Raw genomic sequence first — 25,359 nt, forward strand, 5'->3', positions numbered from 1 at the left:
AGAGCAGTTTCTCGGAATCCGCATCCTCGGATGGACGGATCAATGAGTGATAAGTGAATTTATCTTTAAAAACTATGCCTAATAATTCATATCTATGTCAATTTTGCGAAAAATTGCACTTATGGATGCATTCAGAAGGAATGGTGGTGAGTATTTCTGAAATCGCATGCCATTTGTTGCACCGGCTTCTACAGCCTTAAGGAGTGTCCATACCATACGCACTTGCAATTGCCGACGCTGATCGCCATAATATGCACTGCAACCATTATGGTACTAACATTTATTTGACAATTGAACCTTAGGTATATCATTGAAATAAGGTTTACGCACTAAATCGCTTCTACCGTTTTCATTGCTTCTGATTGTGGGAAGAACTGTCCGCTTGTCACATGATTGGATGAAGGCGAGAAAGTCTTTATATAATGTCATTAATATTCGTTGGAGACACTAAAGACGGGTCGCAGGTCAGGTGATTGTTAACTTGAGGTTGAAATTGTGGCAACAAAGTTCGCACGGTATCTTATGCAAATAAGGGGGCGTCCACAAATTACGTAACGCAAATTGGAGGGAGGGGAGGGGGGGGGGGTTAGGCCAATCGTTACGGTCCTGTTACGTTGGGGAGGGGGCAAGGTTTGCGTTACGTCACGCACGATTTTATAATAATACATAAAAAAAAAAATGTTTTTTACATCCCTAATTTGCGGTATTTCTCTGAGAAAATATTGGCAGCATCGAGCGCAGGCTGACGCAACTAGGAACAAAATAAGTTTTGTATGGAACTTGTTTCGCAAATCTTTGCCAACGAAGAAAAATAAAACGTCAGTGCTATTTATTCTGTCAAGTTTACATCAAGTCAACTGTCAGCCTAATTGTTTTGTTTGTTATGAAGGCTTCAATGTTTTGTTCGGGTATTTCGTGCAATTTCTTTATTATTTAGTGAAAATATCGAAAATAGTGAACCGTAATCAGAGTAAAGAACGAGTTTGTTACAATGCCACCGAGAAAACGGTTTACTAAGTGTGAAATATGTGGCAAGCGAGCCACTCGAGAAAATCACGAAAAAAGGGATTTTATGGCGAAATTTCCCTTGGATAAAGACCGGCACGTATTGCTTTAGATACTTTTGGCCTTATTTTGGTGCAGCAGGCTTTAAACACATCGAAAATTTGATATTTTATATTATTTTTAGTTGTGAACTAGGGATGTACTAAAAATATCGATAATTGTATGTTTATTTGTATATCAGTCTAAGTAATTAAATAAAATATGTGAAATTTCCTGAGAACTTGCATGCAATATGACACAAAATTAATTCGTCGAAGATTTTCAGTGGAAAATTATCTATCATCTATGCATTAATGGTCATTATTTAACATATTTTTTTTAATCTAGTAATTATTTAATATATTAATCTGAAATGTAAGTAAATTAATCTCTCTTTTTGTGATCAATAAAAAATATTATACGACATTATTACACAAATTGACTTAATCCCATAGGAAGCTCAATAAGACATGTGTTGTGGGTACTTAGACAACGATATATACACACATGACTCAGGAACAAATATGCATGGTCATCACATAAATAAATGCCCGTACCAGGATTTGAACCTGGGACCATCGGCTTCATAGGCAGGGTTACTGCCCAGTAGGACAATGACCGGTTCTCATGATTAACAGACATATAAATACATAAAAAGTTAGAGCATTGATAAAGGGTTGTTGGATGCCACAAAAACATGATTTATAGATGCATATTAGCGCTAAATAATCAGTTGCAAACACTTGGAATATAAACTGTCCATAACCAAGGCAAGGCAATGTATGTTTTCAGATGCAGGCAGTGGGTTAAATTTGTTGGGAACGAAGACCTGATACATCTTCCCATAGAAAAGTTACATTTATTGAAACATGTATCTGCAGATCATTTTGAAAATAGTGCTTTTAATAAAAAAAATTAAGAAAAAAAATAGTGAAGGATTTTATAATTACATTCTGAGTGTAACGAGGTATTCTAAAATAGAATCCTAGCGTCGTGAGGGATTCAAGTGTTAACGCCTACGCCGTCTCACATTTTGATTAATGATAGAGTGAGACGCAATGACATTGGACCAAGAAATTGGATAGGTGGAATACCACCTTAAGGTGGAAATATTTTTGCTACCACGTGATAAATTTACATACTGCTTTTCACATCACCTATGAGGAAATTATTATGGTACAAATAAATAAATAAATAATAAATTTAATTAATGGTAATTAAATTAAATAATTTAACCTAAGAAGTATGCAAAAAGAGGAAAAAAAGTGATCCCTCCTAGTAGGGGAAAAAAGTGCTACTTTGATCCTTCCTAGTGGTGAAGAACAACAAGGTGTTCTAAAAAAAAATAGAGTCCACATTAAGCTCGACCACGTATTAGTCCACTCATAGAACTATCCACTATATAACATACAACTTAAATGTGGACTCGATCCTAACTTGATTTCGAGTACAAAATTTGTAGACAAGAGTCTATATTTCAACCCTCCCCATTTTATCGATATCGATAAGAAACGCAAGCGTGTAGCGTACTACACTATTTAAATTGCTTATGTTGGTACTATGGTTCCTTGGCAGTTCTTTGTCGTACATTTTGGTAATGATTTGCGAAACAAAGGGATTCCACTCGCTAGTATGGAAGTCCCGTCTCTTAAAACGTAGTGATTATATGCTCTTTGATCGAGCGCACGACGCGACAATGACAGACAGACACAGATACTATTAAACAGTCAGCGCCGTGCTGCAAGTGCCGCAGTTGTTTGTGATTTGTATTTCTTTTCTGAATATTAAACTAAAGATTTTTACAAAGCACTTGTTACGTAACGGAATCGAAGGGGGGGGGGGGGGGGGGTCCCAGATAAGCGTGACGATCCTGTCACGTTACGCCATCGAGTAAATTTACACTAGGGGTACTAGTTTGTGACTGCCCCCTCCCATTGTCACATTATGTCACATTTCCTGTCTTCTCCTAACCCCCTATAAGTACTGGGTCGCCTAAAATTCTCAAAAACCCGTTAACACGTTCGCTGCGGCAATCCGAAACCATGCCCTGAATTTCAGTGCGTTACGAGGCCTAATATACCCCGTAGAGGGTTTCACTATGATGCGTTACGGGTTTCAATATGCCCCGTACACCTACCTTCATTTAGGATGTTCTAAAGTCCCCAAAACATATTTATTGTAACATTTTTTTTTGCCAATTGAATTGGCATGAAGATTATGAATGCTGCTATGTTACTCTGCCCCCGTATCTGGATCTGATGAAAACTTATCAAGTTATTGAAAAAAGAAAAATACGGGGTTGCTTTAACCCCATGTCGCACTAGAGTTGAAGAAAATAGGGGGTTTATCGAACCCCGTAACGCATACGCCGTATTAGTGTCGATAAATTAATAGTGATGTGAAAGATAACAAACGATATTTAAAAGAAATATATTTTTGAACTTTTGTTATGTAAATAAACACTAAAAATAAAATAAAAACTAAAACAACATTCTTAAGTAACTTTAGAAACGTTATAACACACTAAAATAATAATAATAATAAAAAAAAAAAAACAATCTTAAGAAGCTTTTGCCCTGTACTGGGGCTAGTGACAACATTTTCGTAATTATGGCTATTTTGTCGCTGAAAAATCTTGCGAAACAAAGGCGACGATGTTGACTGTCTCCGGGGTGATCTTGATGTCGATGTGGGTATTTCTTCATAGTTTTTGGAATACGACAATTCTAACATGCGTCGTGATCGCTTCATTGCACTCGAACTTGTTGCACTGAATTAATAATTACCGATACCGATAATAGCGTATTGCACTAATGACTGCACTAGAGGCACTAAGCGTAAACACTCCGTACGGGGGAATGAATCACGATACGGGTTTTTTGGACCCCGTACCGCATTAGAAGGTAATTTTTGCTTTGTGGTTGGTACGGGGCTCATAAGACCCCGTTCATTTTTTAAATGCCATCTGATTAGATTTTAAAACTCAATTATAAAGATATATTTGTGTTTTGTGTCTATTGTAGGCGTAAAAATACCGAAGTTACAGGTTCCGCACCTGCGGGTAGACGGTAGTTTTCTGCCCCGCAGTAAGTGACGATACCGTACGGGGCTTAAAAACCCCCGTAACGCAGTGAACGTGTTAACAACAATGTTTTTGGATATTTTTTTTACTTACGACTTTAATAAAATGCAATTTAAATAGAACAAAATAATCTACATAGTATTCTCCTTTAGCTTTAAATAGATAAATGTAAATATTTGTTAAAATTCACATTTTAACGACCTGTCTTACCTAGTGGGTAGAGAGTTAGAGATGCCTATGCCGATGGTCCCGGGTCCAAATCCTGGTAAGAGCATTTATTCGTATGTTGAGCACGCATATTGGTTCCTGAGTCATGGGTGTCTTCTATGTATTTAAGTATTTGTATATAATATATATCATTGTCTAAATACCCTCAACACAAGCTTTATTGAGCTTACTGTGGGACTAAGTCAATTTGTGTACTAATGTCCTATAATATTTATTTATTATATTAATTAATTCATTTATTTATTTATTTATCATCAATATGCACCAATAAACATTTATTCATGTCTCATGCTGTAAAATTGGGTAATTGTTGTTCTATGAAGTGTGCAGAAAGTGATATGCACTAAAGCATTCTACATTTCAAGTTGCGATTGAGGCCTTCAAACTACCTCGACAGAAATGAGTGCTTTTCATCCCTTGGTTAACAATATACTATTGTCAACGTATTTATGAGTTATCCTGTAAATCTAAATCGTATTGTGTACCTATAAATTCATTTTAGTCTTATTTCCTTTAAATCAGTAATTCACGACATTCAAGCTAAATTATGAATCAAGGTCAAGGTCGGATGGCATAAAGTTGCACAATGCAAGCAAATGTACAAAATAATGTCAGTTGGAGGAAACTGGCTCGAGTTCAATGAGAGGAAGTGCAGTGGCGTAAGATAGTGGATATAGTTTATGTTGTTGACATTGTGACGGACTTCAAAAAACCGGCCAAATAAGATTCGGACTCGCGGCAAAGGGATCCCTACCATTACGTATTTTTTAATAAAATTAATTTAGCCTATGAAGGTAATACCTATGTCCCACTGCTAAACACAGGCCTCCTTTCGTGCAAAAGATGGATTGGCATATAGTCCCCGCGCACGCACCAACGAAAATAACTATAGAAGTTTGACTAGGTGGCATGGCATACTGTGTCCGTATCGCACATCGGTACGAAGCTTGAGCGAGACAACGCTATGCGTGTATTTATATCGACGTCCTGCTAGCACGTGTGATTCGGACGCAGTGTGCCAACTGCCATGCAGATATAGCTCAAAAATGACCCCACGTGTATTGCGCCGCGAGCGACTTAGCGACTGTAGCACGGTCACATTTTTATCACTTGGTTGTGCCTGTCACTTTCGCACTTACATACCTATTAGAACGTGACAAGCATAGTGTCAAGTGATAAAAATGCGACCGTTCTACAGTCACATCTGTAGATACGGCGCGCATCTTGATAACGTCAAATATTGAAACGCCGGGCAAGAATTTACTTTAGCCAATAGGGACCGTGCGCGTTGGAGGGTCTGCCATCTTGTGGCCTGAATCGGAACCATAAACATGCACATGTACACGTCACGTGTTTTCTTGTGCATAGTAGGTTCTGCCATCTTGTGGGCTACATCGGAACAAAAAACATCACATTTACGCCTCGCGCCAAAAATCTGACGGCTCCTGTGCTGCCTCCTACAGTTCATGCACGCTCCCTATCAAATCTTTTATTGACTAATCTGAATTTGTGTGTTGGGTGATATTCAAAGTTGCGGGCAGGATATATTTAATGGAGAAGGGATAACTATCAGTAACATGTACCAGTCATATGGTCCGTTTTCGAAGACAAAAATGTACCGAGTACTTCGTCTAAATTTGTTGCATCGTTGTTATAACACTACACTCACTCTTTTAATTCATGCCTTTAGAGCATCTACAGAAGGTATCTAGACAATTACGTTTTGTTCAGATTATTTTGGATACTTCGACTAAGCGACTTCTGCTGCTTATTGTATTATACACCTAAACTACGCAAAAAACAAACAGCCATATAATCATAAATTTATTCTGAACATTACGTCCAAAACGTGTATCGTTAATTTTAATAATGACATATTCCAGCTCGAAGAGGCAAATCACGGAATCTGGTTTCGAGCCCGTTGCTGGAGATTTGCCACAGCCAAGGCGAACGAGCTAAGCCTAAATGCCATGTTCTTATGATGTGACCTAACAGGATTTGATTAAGTTTAAGATAGGAAGCCTAAATGGTATTTCAGGTTTTACATACAGGTCTTGTGAGGTCAATGTAGGTCCTAGGTACAGTCAGCATGAAAAGTAACGGATTAGACATGCTCTATATGCAGAGCAAAGCAAATAATTTTAGACAATAACTGTAGAATTATATTTAATTAGAAAAGTATTAAATGATAAGTAATAGGGGGGTGAGGGGGGGATAGTTAGAGCGTAATTATTGTGTTGAGAGACTTTTGGTGCGTTGTTTCATACGCTACTATGCTTGACGCTGACTATACTTTTACGCAACTTTTACAATGAGGCTAACTCCAAAATCAGTGCTGTTTCATATATAAATTAGCTACCAATATTTTTACAGCTGAGAGTAGTGATAGTACTCGGCTCCTGTAGGGCTAATATGGTCGGCTCTTTATCATTTGTCACCATGCCTGTCACGTTCTAACAAGTATGTAAGTGCGAAAGTGACGGGCATAGTGACATGCGATAAAAATGGAACCATGAAGCCACTCCTGGAGTATATTTAAGTATGAAACATTACCTATAGGTTTTATGTTTTTTTTTTTTTTAATAAAATTGGGAAATAAATTAGCTACGTAAAAACATCCTGTTGATGAAATAAGTAAATTAGACTTCATTGAACAGATTCTAGAACCTCTTTTACCTAGTAACACTTAAATAGCCACTTCACGTTGATAATAGCAACCCGCCTAACATAATAAAATAATTGTTGACATGACAGCTGAAAGTGGTAAAACATCTTGTCAGTTATATGCACATTTTTTTGTTCGGTAAACAAAAACAATAAAAAATATATGAACATTTTCTTCATTTCTATTTAATTGTTTGAATGTAAAGTAGTTAGCGCCTTATATTTTGGCTACCCAGCATTGTGGTCCTATTTATTTGGTTGGTGGTAGGTCCTATGTTATTAAGTATGTCTTATATTTTTACTATTTAGCTAAGGGTTTAAAGCCGTATAAACACGGGCGAATCCGATTAAATAAATAGTTCAGCTACTATCAGGGTCGTATCAAAACAAGATTAAAACCTTATCAAATTATAAAATCAGAACTGGCGTCCTCGTCCCCCAAAACAGTGTGCTGAGGGTCTACAGCGAAAACCGAAATTTCGTTATCTGCCTCTCTATCGCTCGAACATGTGTGTTTAGAGTGATAGAGGGATTAGAGAAGCAGATAATAAAAATCGATTTTCGCGGTTGGCCCTCTGGACTTACTCGAATGCGGCGCGCAAACTAGTTCACGTTTTTTTTGTTTAGGTAATTTATATAGCCAATTTTATCATTACAAACGCGTGGGTCATATACAACCGGGATACACGTACGACGGTACGAACCGCAACCTTCGGTTTATAATCGCACGTTACCAGCGATCTTTGTTCCACCATTCAACTTATGCAAATAAAGACTTTTTACACGATTATGCGAATCGAGGGAAAGTTTTAAATAATAAGGCGTTCTAGGAACTGTGGTTATTAGATAACGGCAGGAGCTCAGATAATTGCATCACCGCCACCGATATAACACCATCGGTCGGTGGCCTGTGGTCAAATAGATTAGTGATAAAATAACTTCATAATAGAGAAATTGGAAAGTGGAATTAAGTTAAAAAATACTATTTGGGAAGCTTCGTTCATTTTGATACATCATAATTTGTCTGTTCGTTGAGTTGAAGTGTAATAAACGATCCAATGACGACCCGTTTGGCCTAGTGGGTAGTGACCCTGCCTACGAAGCTGATGGTCCCGGGTTCAAATCCTGGTAAGGGCATTTATTCGTGTGATGTTCATCACACGAATAAATGGATATTTGTTCCTGAGTCATGGGTGTTTTCTATGTATTTAAGTCTTTATAAATATTTATATTATATATATATCGTTGTCTAAGTACCCTCAACACAAGCCTTATTGAGTTTGCTGTGGGACTTGATCAATTTGTGTAATAATGTCCTATAATATTTATAATATAATTATAATTTATTTATAATCAACCTTACATCCATATATCCTATTAAATCAGTTTATAATATTAGTAGAAAATGGAGCATTCCATGAAGTTATCTACCTTTGTCCCATACAAACGTGAATTTTCTGAAGATTTTCAGATATAGGAGTATCTTTTTCTGTGAGAAATAGTTAAAAATATTCCCAGAAATAGGCTTTAAACGCCTTTAAAAAAAGTTCCAGCACGAATCCAAGCAAGTCGCTTGGACGTATTGCGCCTTCAGCCGTTTGCAGTTTTTTTTAGTCATCCTATCATGGCTGTGCAGTAAATCGGCAATTGTCGTTGGGCTGCACATTTCGGGCTTTAGGCCTGACGTAGAGCGCGCTCTTCGGCTACCTAGGGCCTTGAAGCTCATTATTGTGATCCGTCACCTTTTGTACGTGTCTGAGCTCTGCTGTCCTGCATATCGCCCTTCGGCCTTTCGGTTCGTTACTAAACAATTAACCATTGTCATTTCCGAATTCAACCCTCCTGTAGCTCTGCCTAGGGCCTCGCACCATGGTGGTGGGTTCTCGAGGACTGGAATCTCCCTCTCGCTGTCAGATTTTGGCATGCCACTTTTATATCAGATATACCAAATGCGTTATTAGTATTACGAGACAGCCCGTGGAATATTAACTTAAAGTAATGATGATGATTTCTTTTGTGATGAGTTTTTGACGGCCGGTCTGGTCCGCCTATAAAGCCGATGGTCCTGGGTTCGAATCCCAGTAAGCGCTTTTATTTGTGTGATGAGCACAGATATTTGTTCCTGAGTCATGGATGTTTTCTATGTATTTAAGTATTTGTATATTATATATATCGTTGTCTGAGTACCCACAACAAAAGCCTTCTTGGCCTACCGTGGAACTTAGTCAATTTGTGTAACAATTTATCAGTCTAGATTTCTTAACTAACTAAAACAATGAAAAAATGGCATATCCAAATACGTGTTGGTACCAAACAACCATCGAAACTAAACTTCATTTTGACATTTGAATACACCGCACCGCACAAAGTATGGCAGTATCACTATAAACATAATATATGTATGCTATTTTTAAATCTGTTATAATTTAAATGAAAAATGTCTATATACATCATTGTCATCAATGTCTATATACGTCATTGTCTTGTTATAAAAAGTACACATACGAGCCAGGGGACATGATGACACTTCACACTTTGTTTTTGCATAGTCTGTGCATTTAAGTTGGTCCGACTCTAATCACTCTTGCATTGTATTTTTTGTCGTTTTTGACATATTTAAACTTGCGCTCAGTCCCAATAAGGACGAAATCTGGCGCGTCGAATTGATGTCATGTTTTTATTTTACAAACGAATATGGAAGTTATTCAACAGAACTTAACTTTTTTTAACTTGTCCTTGAGGCATTTAAATAAAACAAGTATGAATATAAAAAATTGAACTATCGTACGAATATAAAATTCGAAAAAAGAACTCGTAGTTTCCATAAGAAACCGGTTATATGGGACTTAGGGCTATTAGAAGTGAATCATAGACAATTATTCTGATTTCGCAAATTACACTAATACACTACATTACACTTCTTATCATAATACTGGTTTAAGTGTGTACTTAAGTGGACTTAGCTGGTAGATACTCATAAGTACGTGTAACAGGTTCAATGAACTTCAACTGTATGAGAACAAGTGGATTAATAGAAGAAGTAGGTTGGGTAGGTTGATAGGTAAATATTAAACAACGCAATTTGAATATTTTTGCAATAAAACACAACCTGTAAAATATCATTATAATTATTTTGAAGATTGACCACGTCTATACAAAAATCGGCCAAGTGCACAGGAAGGGTTCCGTACCATTATCTATAAAAACGGTCACCCATCCAGGTATTGACTCCGCCCGACGTTGCTTAACTTCGGTGATTGCATGAGAACCTCGAGATTGGAAAGAAATATTTATTTTATTCTGTTTTTTTAGTATTTGTTGTTATAGTGGCAACAGAAGTACATAATCTGTAGAAATTTCAACTGGCTAACTATCACGGTTCATGAGATATACAGCCTGGTGACGACAGACGGACGGACGGACGGACAGCGGAGTCTCAGTAATAGGGTCCCGTTTGACCCTTTGGGTACGGAACCCTAAAAATCATCTTCGACCTGAGTTGAGTTATTATGAAGCAGTGCGCAACTGCTCAGTTTCATCTATGTTGCTCAGTCCTTAGACCTCTGAGACCAATTAAAGTTCCGTTCAATAGATGGCGCTGAATGTTGAAGGAATCATATTGTAAGCACTGTCAGTCTTCTTGTTCCTTTCTTAAATGTACAGTCACGTCTGAAAATATCTATACGAAAAATGTGCCAAAAATATGTATTCACTACCTTAATATGTATATGGCTATATGGGCAATTAAGTCGTGTATACATATTTTATGCACTTTTTTTGGATCGATATTTTCAGACGTGACCGTACCTAAGTAATAGTAGCCGAATAAATAAATAAATATTTGGGGGCAATCTCTACACAGATCGACCGAGCCAAGTCCTTGCCCCAACCCCAAACTAAGCAATGCTTGTACTATGGGTAATAGGCGACGATGTACATACTTATCATAAATAAATTCTTATATACATAGAAAACACCCATGACTCGGGGACAAATATCCGCGCTCATCATACAAATAAATGCCCTTACCGGGATTCGAACCCGGGACCATCGGCTTCATAGGCAGGGGTACTACCCTCTAGGCCAGACAGGTCATCAAATAACATGTATATACTTAGGTAACATTTATTATCGTAATAATTGCCTTACATAATTATATGATTGTCAGCGACCAATGTGAGAGCGAGAAAAATATGTCTGTAAATGTAGATAGCAGACGCCGGCTGGATGGATCACTCCCCTTTTACAAGTTTTACAATTAAAGTTGTACTACGCCTAAGTGCTACAAGTATGGAACTACTACATAATATGTACCACCTTTATAACTGGTTTGTGATATGCAATAAACAATTCAATTCAATTCAATTCAATACATGGATATGCATTCTTACTGCCAAGTTTTTGCAAAGTTAGTGTAGTCGGAGTCTACAAATTTATCTCCTTCGCCGCCCGAAGCTTCCCTTAAATCTTAACAAATCACTTTGATTTTGATGTCGATCGCTTCAGCGTAGTCTATATAGGTTACGCTTAAAAAAAAAAGTTTTTTTTTGTTTTTTTTTTTCGTTACATTACTTGACTACATAACTAGACAAGAAGTTAAGTAAGTAAAGTTCCAGAGACAGTTAACCGTTTATACAGGGTTAAACTGTACGGTATAAGAGTTAGTTGGCCCTGGTACGCTAAAGTGGCCCTTATTCGCTTACTTAGTAAACACTATTTAACTTGCCTAGTACTTAACAAAATCCTAAAATGACGCAAGCATGGAGTATTTACCAAAACCTGCTGCAATTTGCTTGATAACTTGACAATCGATCATGTGGGAAAATCCAGTAACAATTAGATTTTTTGCACTTCCTTCTAAGCCGAATTCATCGCTTAACACATTTAAAGTAATTTAGTTTTCCGCAAGAAACGTAAAATAACTAAAAGGGAAAAACAGAGATCGAGTTTGGAGCAGGTTTTTGAGACGTAGGTAATCGAAAGCTGTTTGCCTCCGCTAGGTATCTGCTGAGATTTTGTTATACTTCGTTGATTTTGTTTTTATTTGGCCTTTTTGATGTCAGTCGGGTTTCAGATAAGCATTTCCTAGTTATAAGTCTGAAGGTGGCTAAAGTTTTAGAGTATGGAAGGTAGAAACAAATAAATATGGAATTATTGTTTGTACTTATGTATGAGTTTAGGTAACCTAGTTAACCTAGTAGTTGTAACCCAGTAATAAATGATGCAATTAATTATCAAACAGGGTTGACAATTACTTACTTTATCACAATAGTGCAACGATACGAATACGAATATTGGCTGTCGGGAATTACAACGACGGGTGGTAATTCCCGACAGCCAATATTCTTACCCGCGGAGTTACACACAATGTTTTTCATGACATTTGCGAAGAAGAAACTAAATTTTTAGCGAAATATTCTTAAATATGGTGACATATCAAACATTCGTCCGCCATTTGGTCATTTCTTGACAATTTAAGCATCGAAGGCACAGACCTATTCGAGACACTTATAGACCTATTCGGCATTCAGCGACGATTGAAAATTATGTAAAAATATTTGAAGCAGCTATTAAATTAATCAAATTAAACTCAACGAGGGGGGTGGGGTTAGGGTCGGCAACGCGCATGTAACTCCTCTGGAGTTGCAGGTGTACATAGGCTGCGGAGACTGCTTACCATCAGGTAGGCCGTATGCTTGTTTGCCACCGACGTAGTATAAAAAAAAAAAAAAAATAAACATTTTTAAAAGAAAACGTCACTACTTTAACAGTTAAACTCAATACGCTACTTGGTTTGTATAGTTGTCGAAAGTGGATATACACGGTGGGCCCATACAACCCGACAGATTATAACCACGTATTCCTGAGATCATAAGGAACATAAATTTACATGGCGCTTAAACAAGACCGATTTCAGAAAAGTTTGTATGACATTTTAGTCTCTAAATGCGGTCAAGAATACACCTATCAAATCTGTCAGGTTTTAAGGGACCACGGTGTATATTGTCGTGTGCCTACATACAAGCCTCATTGAGCTTATTCTGGGGAAGATCGATTAATGTAAGTAGGTTTGTCCCATATTTATTGAACCACAATCACAAATCCATATGCACAAAATATCACTTTAAAACCTGTTCTTTTTTATTTCCGTAATATTGTTACAGTTAAGTATAGCTAGTATAATATGTCCTACGATCATTATATGTTTTTTATTGTGCGCAGATCGAACTGGTTTCCTTAAAATAAACCTTAGTGGACTTTATGAGATCAAACATTCGAGAAGGTTGATTTTATCTTAAACTGTAAATAAACATGAAACCGATGAGACACTAACATAAACTTACCAATCTGTAGGTATTTAATTAATTTAGTTGTGGATATTGAATTGAGTAGGTATAGAAGCTACCACCATACAATTATTTTTTGTAAAAACACAACTCGTGGAATGATATTATGAAACTATAGATAGGTTACCTAAACTCATACATACAGAGTACAAACAATACTTTCATATTTATTTCTATATTCTTCCATATTTAGGTCGAGCTTGTATGGCATCGGATCGGTTTATAACGAATTGGTATTACCACGTCACCGTACTACTGCATTTCGAGGTAGCTTCAAATATGCAGCAACGAAATGCTGGAATAATACCTCCACCCCTCAGAAACTTAAATACAGTAAGTAGTTTTAAATTGCGACCTACGAATGAATCTTATTTTATATATTAATTTCGCATACCATACTATACTTTGTCATACTTACTCGTTGTTAAACATAAGCTTGTATCTTCCTCTTTCGGTGTGCGGGAGCGCATTAGCATATGCATATTTTTTGCTTTTCTAGGCGCGACTAAAGACAACTTGTACAAGGTAAGTGCTTCAGCTTTGGAATGCCCATAACCTATCTGGAGTTATAATGGCATTATATGACGACCGGTCTGGCCTTGTGGGTAGTGACAGTGACCCTGCCTATGAAGCCGATGGTCCCGGTTTCAAATCCTGGTAAGGGCATTTATTCGTGTGATGAGCATGGATATTTGTTCCTGAGTCATGGGTGTTTTCTATGTATTTAAGTATTTATAAATATTTATATATTATATGTACGAGTGTATGTCGTTGTCTATGTACCCTCAACACAAGTCTTATTGAGCTTACTGTGGGAGTTAGTCAATTTGTGTAATAATGCCCTATAATAATATTTTTTTTTTAATATCATTGAACTCGTGTCGTAGGTCAATAGGTATAGTTCGTTTTTTGTAGCATTAGAAAAAAGGTAAGTAACCAATTTTGAAGTGTTTTTAATGAAAATTATCGAAAACGCTTTTTGAAAAGTAGTTTATATAACTTATGAAAGCAAAAAAAGGAAATAATCATAAATGATATATACCTATGTAATTGTTACATATTTGCTGTGACTTTTTTCCAAAGTGTTTTTTTTAATAAATAGACACGTCAAAATCTCTTGCCTTTTTTCTAATGCTAAAAACATTAACTATAGTGTCAATGCTATAGTTACATAGTTAGTTCTCTTTATACGAAACGTACAACTAAAATGTCTAGACACTTACTAGTAGGATTTGGTACCACTCAATACGACCTACTTCTCGTATTATAATATCTTTCGTGACTGTCTCATGTAGAAAAATAACTATAGAGATTAGAATTTAGATCAAAATTTAAAAATATATGTATATCAGTAATATAATTTTACTAAGATCATTGACTTTAAAGGAAAAGATATCTTACAACAATCAGAAGCTTGGCGCCATTCGATGTGTAAAATTCTTAAAGCAGGTTTTCGATTTAAAATCTTGGTATGTTATTTGCATTTAAATACATACATTTAAATGTGAAATGTTTATGGCTCAAAATAAACAACATTTATATTTAGATCGTGTCATTCACAAAAACGCGTGCCTTGACTCGTATTATTATGTTATTAAAGGTTAGATTTAACAAATCTACGCGTCATCGTGGATGTCACGAACTATACTAATTAAACACTAATTTCAGGTTTCAGGGTATAAAATATTGTATATTTTGATCAAAATATCATTTTCCCTAGCTACTACAGGTCCGTCTTCCGGATCTTCCTGTTTTGCTTACCTGTTCTGTATATCAATGACATGCTGCAAATCATCGGCGTTCACTGTGTTGATGATGGTACGCGTGGTGCCCCCTACACCTAAAACGTAATTGAGGTACAAAACAAACTTGTGTCTGAAATTGACACTTCCCTAAAAGAAGTCTCTGAATGGGGTCGACTTAATTTAGTCCGTTTTAACCCTACAAAAACACAGGTTTGCGTGTTTACCTGGGCGAGGGCCATTTAGAGGGCATTGTCAAATTAGCCTTTAAAAAGCTCGGTGTGCTCAACAGATCGAGACAGTATTTCACACCGGCCCACCGCCTACAGCTTTATAAGACGCAGGGTTGCCCATATATGGAATACTGTCCTCATCTGTGGGCAGGGGCACGCCAGTACCAGCTTTATCCCCTGGACCGCATCCAACGGAGAGCGACTCAAATTTTCGGCTGCCAGCATTTTTCAGATAGGCTTGAGTCTTTGACACTGCGTAATGATGTAGCCTCGCTCTGCATTTTCTATCGCATGTATAACGGGGAATGCTCCGAGGAATTGTTAGGATTAATCCCTGCCGCTTCTGTCCACCATCGTTCTACGTGATAACATTTCCATCCTTACCACTTAGATGGTTGACAGTCCTCAACTGTGTGTTTCTCCAGAAACTTCTTGCCTTGCACAGGTTATTGCTCCGGTATTCTCAGACCGATGCGACCTTCCAACCTTCAAAACACACTTAGAAGCTCTCTTATGCTGCGGATGTCCAAGGGCGACGATAATCGCTTACCATTAGGTGGTTTATTTACTCGTTTGCCTCCTATACCATTAGAAAAAATTCTATAGGTATCAACTCACTGATTTTCTAGATCTTTCCTGTTGCGCATTACATAGATACGTGACCTCTCTCGCGTATTCAACAAATTAGGATCTCGAACCATTATAGTCTGGGCACACCTTTTATTTATGACGTTTTTTGCAAATCTTTGTCCCCAGTCTGATTAACGTATTTTTAGAGCTATTAAGTTTGTTTACTGTCTAGGCATCAAGTAGGTATTTAACAACTGGATATAAATACTTAATAAACAAATTAATTTAAGATTATTCTGTAATTAACAAAGAGTTACGATGAAAAGACGATGACATATTATTAATAATTAATGTCGAAAAGCAGTCAGATTGAGATTGTGTAATTAAAGACAGACCAAGATAAGTTGACAGCGATTTTGATAGCCCAGCCAGCGTAAGTGTTATTTTAAACGTCAAACATCTATTAAATTATGACATTTGCTTAACACTTGCACAGTATATTACAATCGCTGCCAACGTAGCTTGGTCTGACTCTAGAAACCTCTAAACGTAGTATGATTGATTAAAAAAAACGTATTTATTTTTATACCTACTTATGAAAATCATTTGTCCCTTTAGTCTTTAATAGTAGAATTCATCAAAATTAATTCTTTTTTAAATTATTTCTTTAAACTTATACAATTCTACATAATAAATACATATCCCTCACGGCTCTACTACAAGTAGACTAAGACCCTCAACACACAAAGCATAAACGTAAGAGACGTGTAACCGTTTCGTAATACGCGCGCAGAACGGGAGCGCTACGGGCAGGACAACTTCAAACAAGTCCACACACGAAGCCAAGCGTCGTCGCAGCGTAGCGTATTAGATTTCTGTGGTCATTAAGACAGGCGTAGCGTAATGCATGCGTAAAAAATAAAACTTCCGACATAATCAAACATTAACAAATCTTCATCTGATGAGAAGACATCTGACGCCAGCGATGACATGATATCAACTAATTAGATTTCATTTATAAAACGATTACGCTTACGCGACGCTTGGTGCCCAGAACTCTACGGGTCTCGTACTCGTAACGTTTTTACGATACGCTTACGCTTACGATTCGTGTGCTGAGGGCCAAAGGCTTCAAAAATATATCACTCGAAGAACATTGCCTATCTAGGTAGGAAGGTAGGATTACCCTAAATAGGAGGAGGACATTAATTAGCTCTTAACACGCAACCACCATTGATCCTGCCATTAACGCCACGACTGACTGCACATCCTCAATCGACGGATCATTACAAAATTGCAATTTTTGAGACGCATGGTCGCAAGTCACCGGCTTGCGGCGCGGCGAGCGGCAACTCAAGGCCGTTCAAGTTCATACATTTAACCGAGCGCAATGTATGGATGGTTTTATAGTTTCGCCATGTCCGTCTGTCTGACTAGCTCACCGTGAGTGCTAGAAAGCTGCAATTTGGCATGGGTAACTATATAAATCATTCACCACGGCGACAAAATGGTAAAATCGAAAAAGTTTGTATAAAAATAGGGTACCTATACCATACCTAAAGTTCCAATGGCGGGTGGGGTGCTTTTATATAGGTCTTTCAAAATGAATATGGGTCTTCAACAACCATTTTTTGTTTTTAAGTATTATCGGAGATAATCGCTCCGAATGCACAAAAGGATATGTATGTCTTCCTCTCCTTTTTAAGTGGGTCAAATAGTAACTACATTGTGTATTAACAGCGGTAAACAAAAAATAACACGAGTTCGTAATTCTTGTACCACCCGTGCTACACACCATGATTTTCATCACACTTGTGAGGAAAAAACTAAATTGTAAGCGAAATAATTCTTAAATATTTCAAACATTCGTCCGCCATATTGTCTTTTTGACAGGTTGGGCATCGAAGGCACAGACCTATTCGGAATTCAGCCACGATTGAATAATGTTAAAAATATTTTAAACGGCTAATAAATTAATCAAATGAAATGTTTACAAACATATTCCACAAAAAAAAATGACAGTATTATGAAAGAAAAGCTCGTACCTACTTGAAAAAAACATGGCCATGGGCGTATTAAATAAAAAAATCTACTACGTCCGTGGGCATAATATAGCTCATTCCATCTCAGTATACTGGCATACAATAACACCGTTTGCGAGCAAGTGTGATGAAAAATAAATAAGTGTGAATAAAATGGTCGCTATATTCTCCGTTTAATTTCAAATATTACGATCCTGGTAGAGAGTTTTATTACTGCAAATTTCTTCTCATGACTAGTAGGGTAACTTTCTAAAGAAAGGATTCGCATGGATGGGCTAAATAGTCGTAAAAAGCTTTGTATGCAAATGTAAATAAACAAGCACGAGTGGGCAAGTAAGAGTAGCCATATTGTTCTGTTGTGTGTTTAACACGCCGACCCCGAATCTACATACATTACCTGCTTAAAAATGCACGTTAAGTAGGTACCTAACTAAATAAAAAACTTGTAAACGTAAAACTTGTAGGTAAATAAGATAAAGAGTTAGCGTCAAGGAGGGAAGATTGGCTCGGTAGAAAAAAAGCCGCGTACAGTGGCTCACTCAACCTAAGCCACTGTTTCTGCCTTGACCCTACTTATGAAGTTATGAGTTTCTGCTTTTCATCTGATAGAAGCGAAGAAACACTCTAACGTCCATAAGTATGTATAGTTGTCGTAAGATTTTATCAGATAGGGACTGTATAGTCAGAAAATTTCAAATATAAACAGAGCAAATCATCTGATAATTCTCGCCTCGAGAAATCTCGAGTATTTTGTCCTTAGTCGAAACGGGAAAAAAATCTTAAGCCTCTTGAGCTCGATATATCAATTCCTTTATAGTCAGGTTAGCAGAGCCTTATTTGCCATCGGACACGCATTTTATTGCTCAGTAAATTGCCCCTAAGAATTCATATAAAGCGTAACATATACTCGTTTTTGTTTACATATGTGATCAAAAACACGTAAGCCCCAGGACATTTTTTGAAGTTCAATAACATTCGAAGAATTCAGGTCATTGACCCCATCCCAGAACATGAATACAATTTTGAGAGCAGTAATGTCCTAAGTGCACTTTAAAATGTATATGCCATTTTAGAATGTATTCTTTTAACAATAAGCAGCAAATTTGTGTATAAAACAATATGACATACTTAAGTCACTTTGACTTCCACATATTTACTATGTCTTCTGATAACGGATACCCATAAGATCGTAAAATTGAATTTCTTTTGAAATGTTTATACAGCTTGCATTTTTAGTTTAGGCTTTCATAAGGTTTTGTAAAAAATGAACGCCTTTTATTTTTCCATATAAAATAATTCAGCGAGCAATGTATCACTAAACAATGTAGAACAAAGGTTCTAACTCAAAACTTCGCATTGGACGCATTCACTGCCAACGTTTTCGTAGCACTACACGCGTAGCAGATTCTAGCGTTTTTCCGCTTTGTAGAGGAAAGCGACTACGAACAGAGCGCCCGCCGAGCGGGTTCCCGGCACTCAATGTGTTGATGACGAAACGTCTCAACTGGCACAAGTGACCGTGGTGTACTCAATACATTGCCGAAAAATTATAAAAATTAATGTTCTAAGTTCTAAATTAAGACGAAATTAAAAAACCTTATATAATTGTTATACAGCACTAAAACCTACGTCTAGTTTTACATAGTTTGCGGTTATATCAAAATTACACGTTGTATAAGAAAATATACCGGACCTAGACGGACAGGAATCTGCATACCTATCACAAGTAAAAGTAGTAAGGAGATAGAAAGTTATAATTCATAGAACAGCCTAGCCTAGTCTAGACGCGTATGTGTACATAGGTGTAATGTGATTGTCGTATTTATGTCGTTTGTCGCTGTGTATGTAAAAGCCAAAGAAATATACAGTGTGTCCCTAGCCATTGGACAAAACCGAAATGTACATATGCATTAGGGTATTTAGAACAATTGTACAAAGTATCATAATTCATAACAACCGGTGTAGCGGTTTCGAAGAAATTAGCAAATTACCATTTTTTACTTTGGAGCAGCCTGTATGTGTTAGTAGCTCCTAAGGCAATATCCTCAAAGAATAGTATGGAACCTTCGAACTTTTTCATCATCTTTTTTATTTATGACACTAATAAGCTTCTGACTTTTGAAAAATGTGATCATTATCAAATATTTCGAACAAATTGTCAAAAACACTGCCAAAGATTAACACAGTGTGTTTCTTTTTGTTGTCGATTATTGCAAATAACTTTTGTTCGAAATTTTTTTTTTTTTATCTTTTGTTCTAATTAAAAAAATATTATCGTCAGAGCATCCCTGAGAAGTAGCCCTACGTGGGATTTCAGAGTTTGTCCAATGGCTAAGGTCACCCTGTATAAATAAGTTTTTGGCAAAAAAAGAAAAACATTTTTGGTACAAACTTTTGTCGCTGATTGTACTTTTCTTACCACAAGCAACTAATACTCATCAAGACAATTCTAAAACCCCCAAACACAAGTAGTTGCGTTGTTTAATCACAGAGTTCCTTTGGGCTATGGCCACCTCGTCTCCATCAAATCAGCTCGATAATACCATAATATTGCATTGTCACTCAACTTACATATGTATGCAAATATTCAGCTCAATCGGAAAACGGGAAGTGGGTTTTTAGCTTCCAAGATTTGTCCCACACTTACTACCAAACTTGTATACTAACAGGGCAAGTTAAATAAAAGCTTGTAATAAATTATAAATACTCTCGGACAAATTTTTTGATAATATAAAAAAAAAACTTCATACAGGGTCGCAAAAAATACTTTGGCAAAGCATTGGTACTACTGCATAATGTTGATACTTAAGACGCTAGGTAGGCCCAATACCCTTAATCGTCTGGACGGAGTTGAGCGCTGCGCTATCTTACCTCTCTCATAAAGATTGTACGTAAAAAAATTGTCTCGCTGCACCGCCTCGACGTTCAAAGAATAAGATGCAGCACAGAGGCGCGGGTGCCGCTATACTCATATTTGTGTATCATCTTTTGCAAATGCTTTGTTGTTCACAAACGTTTGTGTTTTAGTATCAAAGCTTAAGAAGGATATTTTGAAGATACTTAATTCTTTTTTTTATTGAATTATCTTTGATTTTTTTTGTTAAATATGTGCAAAAACATTCTTTGTTAACGTATTTTTGGGCCACTCTGCAAAGTTTCTAAAGTGAGTTTAACGATTAGTAAAGTCGTGTAAAATTGACGTCTTGTTTTTATTTATTTGGGCAATTTATTTCAAACCTTTGTAACTAAATGATGATTACTTGTGGCTATATAAAAAGTTAAACAAAAACCTTAGGTCATACGTGTCAAAGCTCCTATAAAACCGAATTATGGCCGTATTAGGTTAGATTCTGTTTTTTTTAGTTCACCTCACTGATAGAAATAATATTTAGCTGTTTCACCTTAGCGTTTATTTTGGTAGATATTTTGTTTCTGCCACTGGGGTGCCACTACTGACACTGGACCTTTCGGGCGCTCTCGGCTCAGCATTGCTACAAGCAATTATTAGGGATGGCAAAACGTGACGTTCCTTTGCGTGCACTACCATAGATAAGATAATAACATTAATTTTGACAACCCTAAATAACTGAAAGGGATAAAGCATTAGAAAGGGATAACATGATTCGTCCCTAAATCACTGTGAAACTTCGATTTTATACAATGTGTTTGTATTTTAAAAATGGTTGAAAAAAAAAACATAGGGTATGAGGGGGGATTTGTCGATGAAATTCATCGTACTATACGTGGTTAACGGCTCCACTATACGTGTACAAACACATTGTATAAAGTGTCATTTCTGTACGGCAGTACTATTATTTATTCTGTGTCACTGTTTAGAACTAGAACCGAAATTGAACTTGAAATTTTGCATGTGATAGATGGTGACCGAAGGGGCTATTGTAATATTTAAGCCAACGCAACGTTCATACAATTATGCTTGGTAGAATCGTCTATATTAGATAAGTAAAGTAAATATAACACATAACTAGATCAGTGAACTAATTACTCCTTGCGATCTTTCTTTGCAGTCGTATGTTTTTTAATAGGTTGCCAGAGCTCAACTAGGGGGGGGGGCGGGTTTAGGGTCGGTAACGTGCATGTAACTCCTCTGGAGTTGCAGGCGTACATAGGCTACGGTGACTGCTTACCATCAGGCGGGCCGTATGCTTGTTTGCCACCAACGTAGTATAAAAAAAAAATAGTTGTTTCCTTATTTATCTGTTTATAAGTGACTATTTGAAATAACGATAGCTCAACGAGGGTGGGAGGGGGTTAGGGTCGGCAACGCGCATGTAACTCCTCTGGAGTTGCAGGCGTACATAGGCTACGGATACTGCTTACCATCAGGCAGGCCGTATGCTTGTTTGCCACCGACGTAGTATAAAAAAAGGCTTTTGCAATTGCTGTATTTTTCGCCTGAAATACAGGAAATCCCAGTTCAGTTACATTTAAAACATAACTGATATTATTAGAGATTATTGATATTCATCATCATCATTATCATATCAGCCCTTTATCGCCCACTGCTGAGCATAGGCCTCTGTTCCAGTACGCCACTTGTCCCGGTCCTGAGCTAATCGCATCCAGAAGTGACCCGCAATCTTCCGAATGTCGTCCACCCAACGAGTCAACGGACGCCAGGGGCTTCTTTCATCTGAAAGCGGCCACCATTCCGTTAACATTTTAGTCCAACAGTTGATATTATATAACTATAAAGTTCTTCAAACGTTATCAAACTCCACTAAGAAAGGGTTTTTTAAGTTTTTCTCTCAATGGGATGAAACTGGAGTTGAATGTTTTTAACGACATTCACGCAGAAGTTGCGGGTGGGAGCTATCCATAGAACGACAATAAAAAAACGAAGTATAATAAAGGCGCGAACTTTTCGTGTCTATAAAGTTACATTAAATTTTTATAGAGAAGTGAAAAATAATATTTATCTTTTGTATTGTATGTGTGTACAAATAAATAAATGATCTTATAATATGAGAAAAAAGGTGACGTGTTTTTCATTACGTCTGCTGCTGGAAAATTTATCTTCATTATTTTTACCTAATATTTAATTGATGACAAAAGTGAATCTAAAATGAAATACAAGTACACAATGAACAGAAACGTTATGTAGGTACAAAATGTGATATTTGTTCTTATTTATGGTTTAGTAATTACGTAGGTATTTGGCAATTAAAAAAAAGGCACCAGTTTTGGCTATTTGGAAACTTGTTTACATATCCATGTAAACATGCCGCTATCTTGTAACACTTCCTCGTCAAAACTTCCCTTCATTTACCCTTGAATCTTGTTTCAGATCAGTTGCAGCGGAAGAAAGCGTTGACCGGCCAACCTCAAGTTTACTTATAACCGCGCGTCGCACGCATTACAACACAACTCAAGTGACTCGCGGTGTCGACGCGCGGACGGCTATTGCGTTCCGTCGAACGGGCGCGATTCCATTTTCAAATTTTCTTTTTTTTTATCGAAGTGCATTTGCGCGTGGTATGCGTTCCATTTTTAATTTAAGTGTAAGGCGTTTTTCAAAATGCGGGCAGTGCTTTTCGTGTTTGCGTGTGTGTCGTTCGTGGCGGCCCAGGACATAAACAGTTTGAGGGACTTGCCGAAGTACGATAAGAGATATGACTATTTGAGTGTGGATGCTATTTTGGAGAACAAGAGATTAGTGAGGAACTACGTGGACTGTCTAATCAATACGAAACCGTGCACGCCTGAAGGCAAGGCGCTGAAAAGTAAGTCATAGCCGATATGTGCAGCATGCATAACGATTAAATGGATCGATTGCAATTTCTTTCAGCTTTCCAGTACATTGAAGGGTAAGTTGGTGGACATATTTAGCTAAAGTTATAATAAATAACTATTATGATAAAAAAATTGTAAGTAGAACTTAATTTTAAAATAAAAATATAAACAATAATTTTAAAACATGTAAATATTTAACAATCTCGAATTATCTAAATTACCCAAAATTACAAGTTTTTTGACATATTACACAGGCTATTATTTTATTAAGTACTAATTAGTTACAAACATCGTCCTTTGACACCGTGTAATCGTTAAAATACTTAATGTTGATGATGTACACAGATCTTATCAGTAAAAACACAAACTCACGTACGAACACGATCATTAGCTATTCGTTTATGCAAAAACTAAAGTACAAAGTTAAATCGTAATAAACACACATTACGATTCAAGTGCTCAGTTTTGTTTAACTTGTGAGCCATTGGGGATAGCCCAGTTACCAGACAGATTACTTTTTAATTGTTATTACTATGAAAATAGTCGCTAATCGATATTGATACTAGAGTTTTAATTACTGAGAAGAATTTGAATGCGTATATTTCCTGTCGCTTTATGTTTCCTGTTTTGTTGTTAAGAAACACTTAACTAAAAATTAATTTATAATATGTCACTAGCTGTTTTGAAAACATGGCCGAACCACGTGGGTAAAAAACGATCATTAAAAACTTTATTTGGGGTAAAATTTTCTTGTGGGACTGGTCCATGATCTACAAGAAGCTGGTGATAACGATGCTTGATGAAATGATGATCCAGAACTTTATCGTTAGTTCTACTAGACAGAGTGGTCAAGTGGTCATTCGTCATTTTTCTTTTTAAATTTATTTATCAAAAAAGTTGGTACAATATACATTTACATTAAATTTCGTTTCGTTTCGTTTATCGGCGAATGTTGCACTCACTTACAGTTTTTGTGTACCCGATCTTATCTTATGAACTATTTATAAGTATTTATAATTATGACTTATTCTAAGTACTATATGTATGTATGTAGGTTTGTATTGTATTTCTACTTTTTACTGAAAATTTATTTCTGGCCCAATGACTTTGACTTATCCTAGACCCTAACGCAGCGGCTTACGTGAGCGATGACTCGCGACAGCATTCGGAGATCACCCACGTAGGACACTTCCATAGGTATCAAAGGATTGAATGCACCAGCGCCGCGCCGCGCCGCTTCGCGAGTTATTCGCTCACGTAAGACCCTACCTAAGTATCCTCCAGGGCAGTACTGCCCTAAGAGTCCTACCAAAAAAGCCCAATATTAAATACAGTTAAAGTCCTCACGACCTGCACTTTCTTGTTACCAAATAAATTTTGTTTTTGTATTATTTCGTAAATTTTCCAATCAATAATTTTCTGTGAATTTGTTCCTCGATTTTCATTATGCTGATAAAAAACACATTAATGTAATTTTCTCTCTTGACACCATTAAGTATAATCGTTATTTAGTACCCCAATTAATTAATTTTCTCAATCCGATAGATACCTTCATCGATGCTGATATTGTATTCAAATTAAGACGGTAACTGATATTGTTCTTAGGTGTTAAGAAAACTTTGCCACGATCGGGAATCGAATTATGTATATGGT

At 36.7% G+C, this 25,359-nt stretch overlaps 1 protein-coding gene across 1 annotated transcript in view; it reads left to right on the plus strand.

Annotated features, from left to right (window-relative positions):
* The window catches only part of LOC133527559 (arp2/3 complex-activating protein rickA-like), a 68,417-nt gene continuing 43,058 nt past the window's right edge, over positions 1 to 25,359 (plus strand). The window contains exons 1-2 of the mRNA XM_061864615.1: positions 1 to 146; positions 23,261 to 23,696. Coding sequence (XP_061720599.1) covers positions 23,492 to 23,696 — 205 coding nt within the window. The 5' untranslated portion in view covers positions 1 to 146; positions 23,261 to 23,491. The remainder of the gene's footprint in view (positions 147 to 23,260; positions 23,697 to 25,359) is intronic.

This window comes from Cydia pomonella, chromosome 18 (genome assembly GCF_033807575.1).
Source record: "Cydia pomonella isolate Wapato2018A chromosome 18, ilCydPomo1, whole genome shotgun sequence".
Classification (NCBI taxonomy): domain Eukaryota; kingdom Metazoa; phylum Arthropoda; class Insecta; order Lepidoptera; family Tortricidae; genus Cydia; species Cydia pomonella.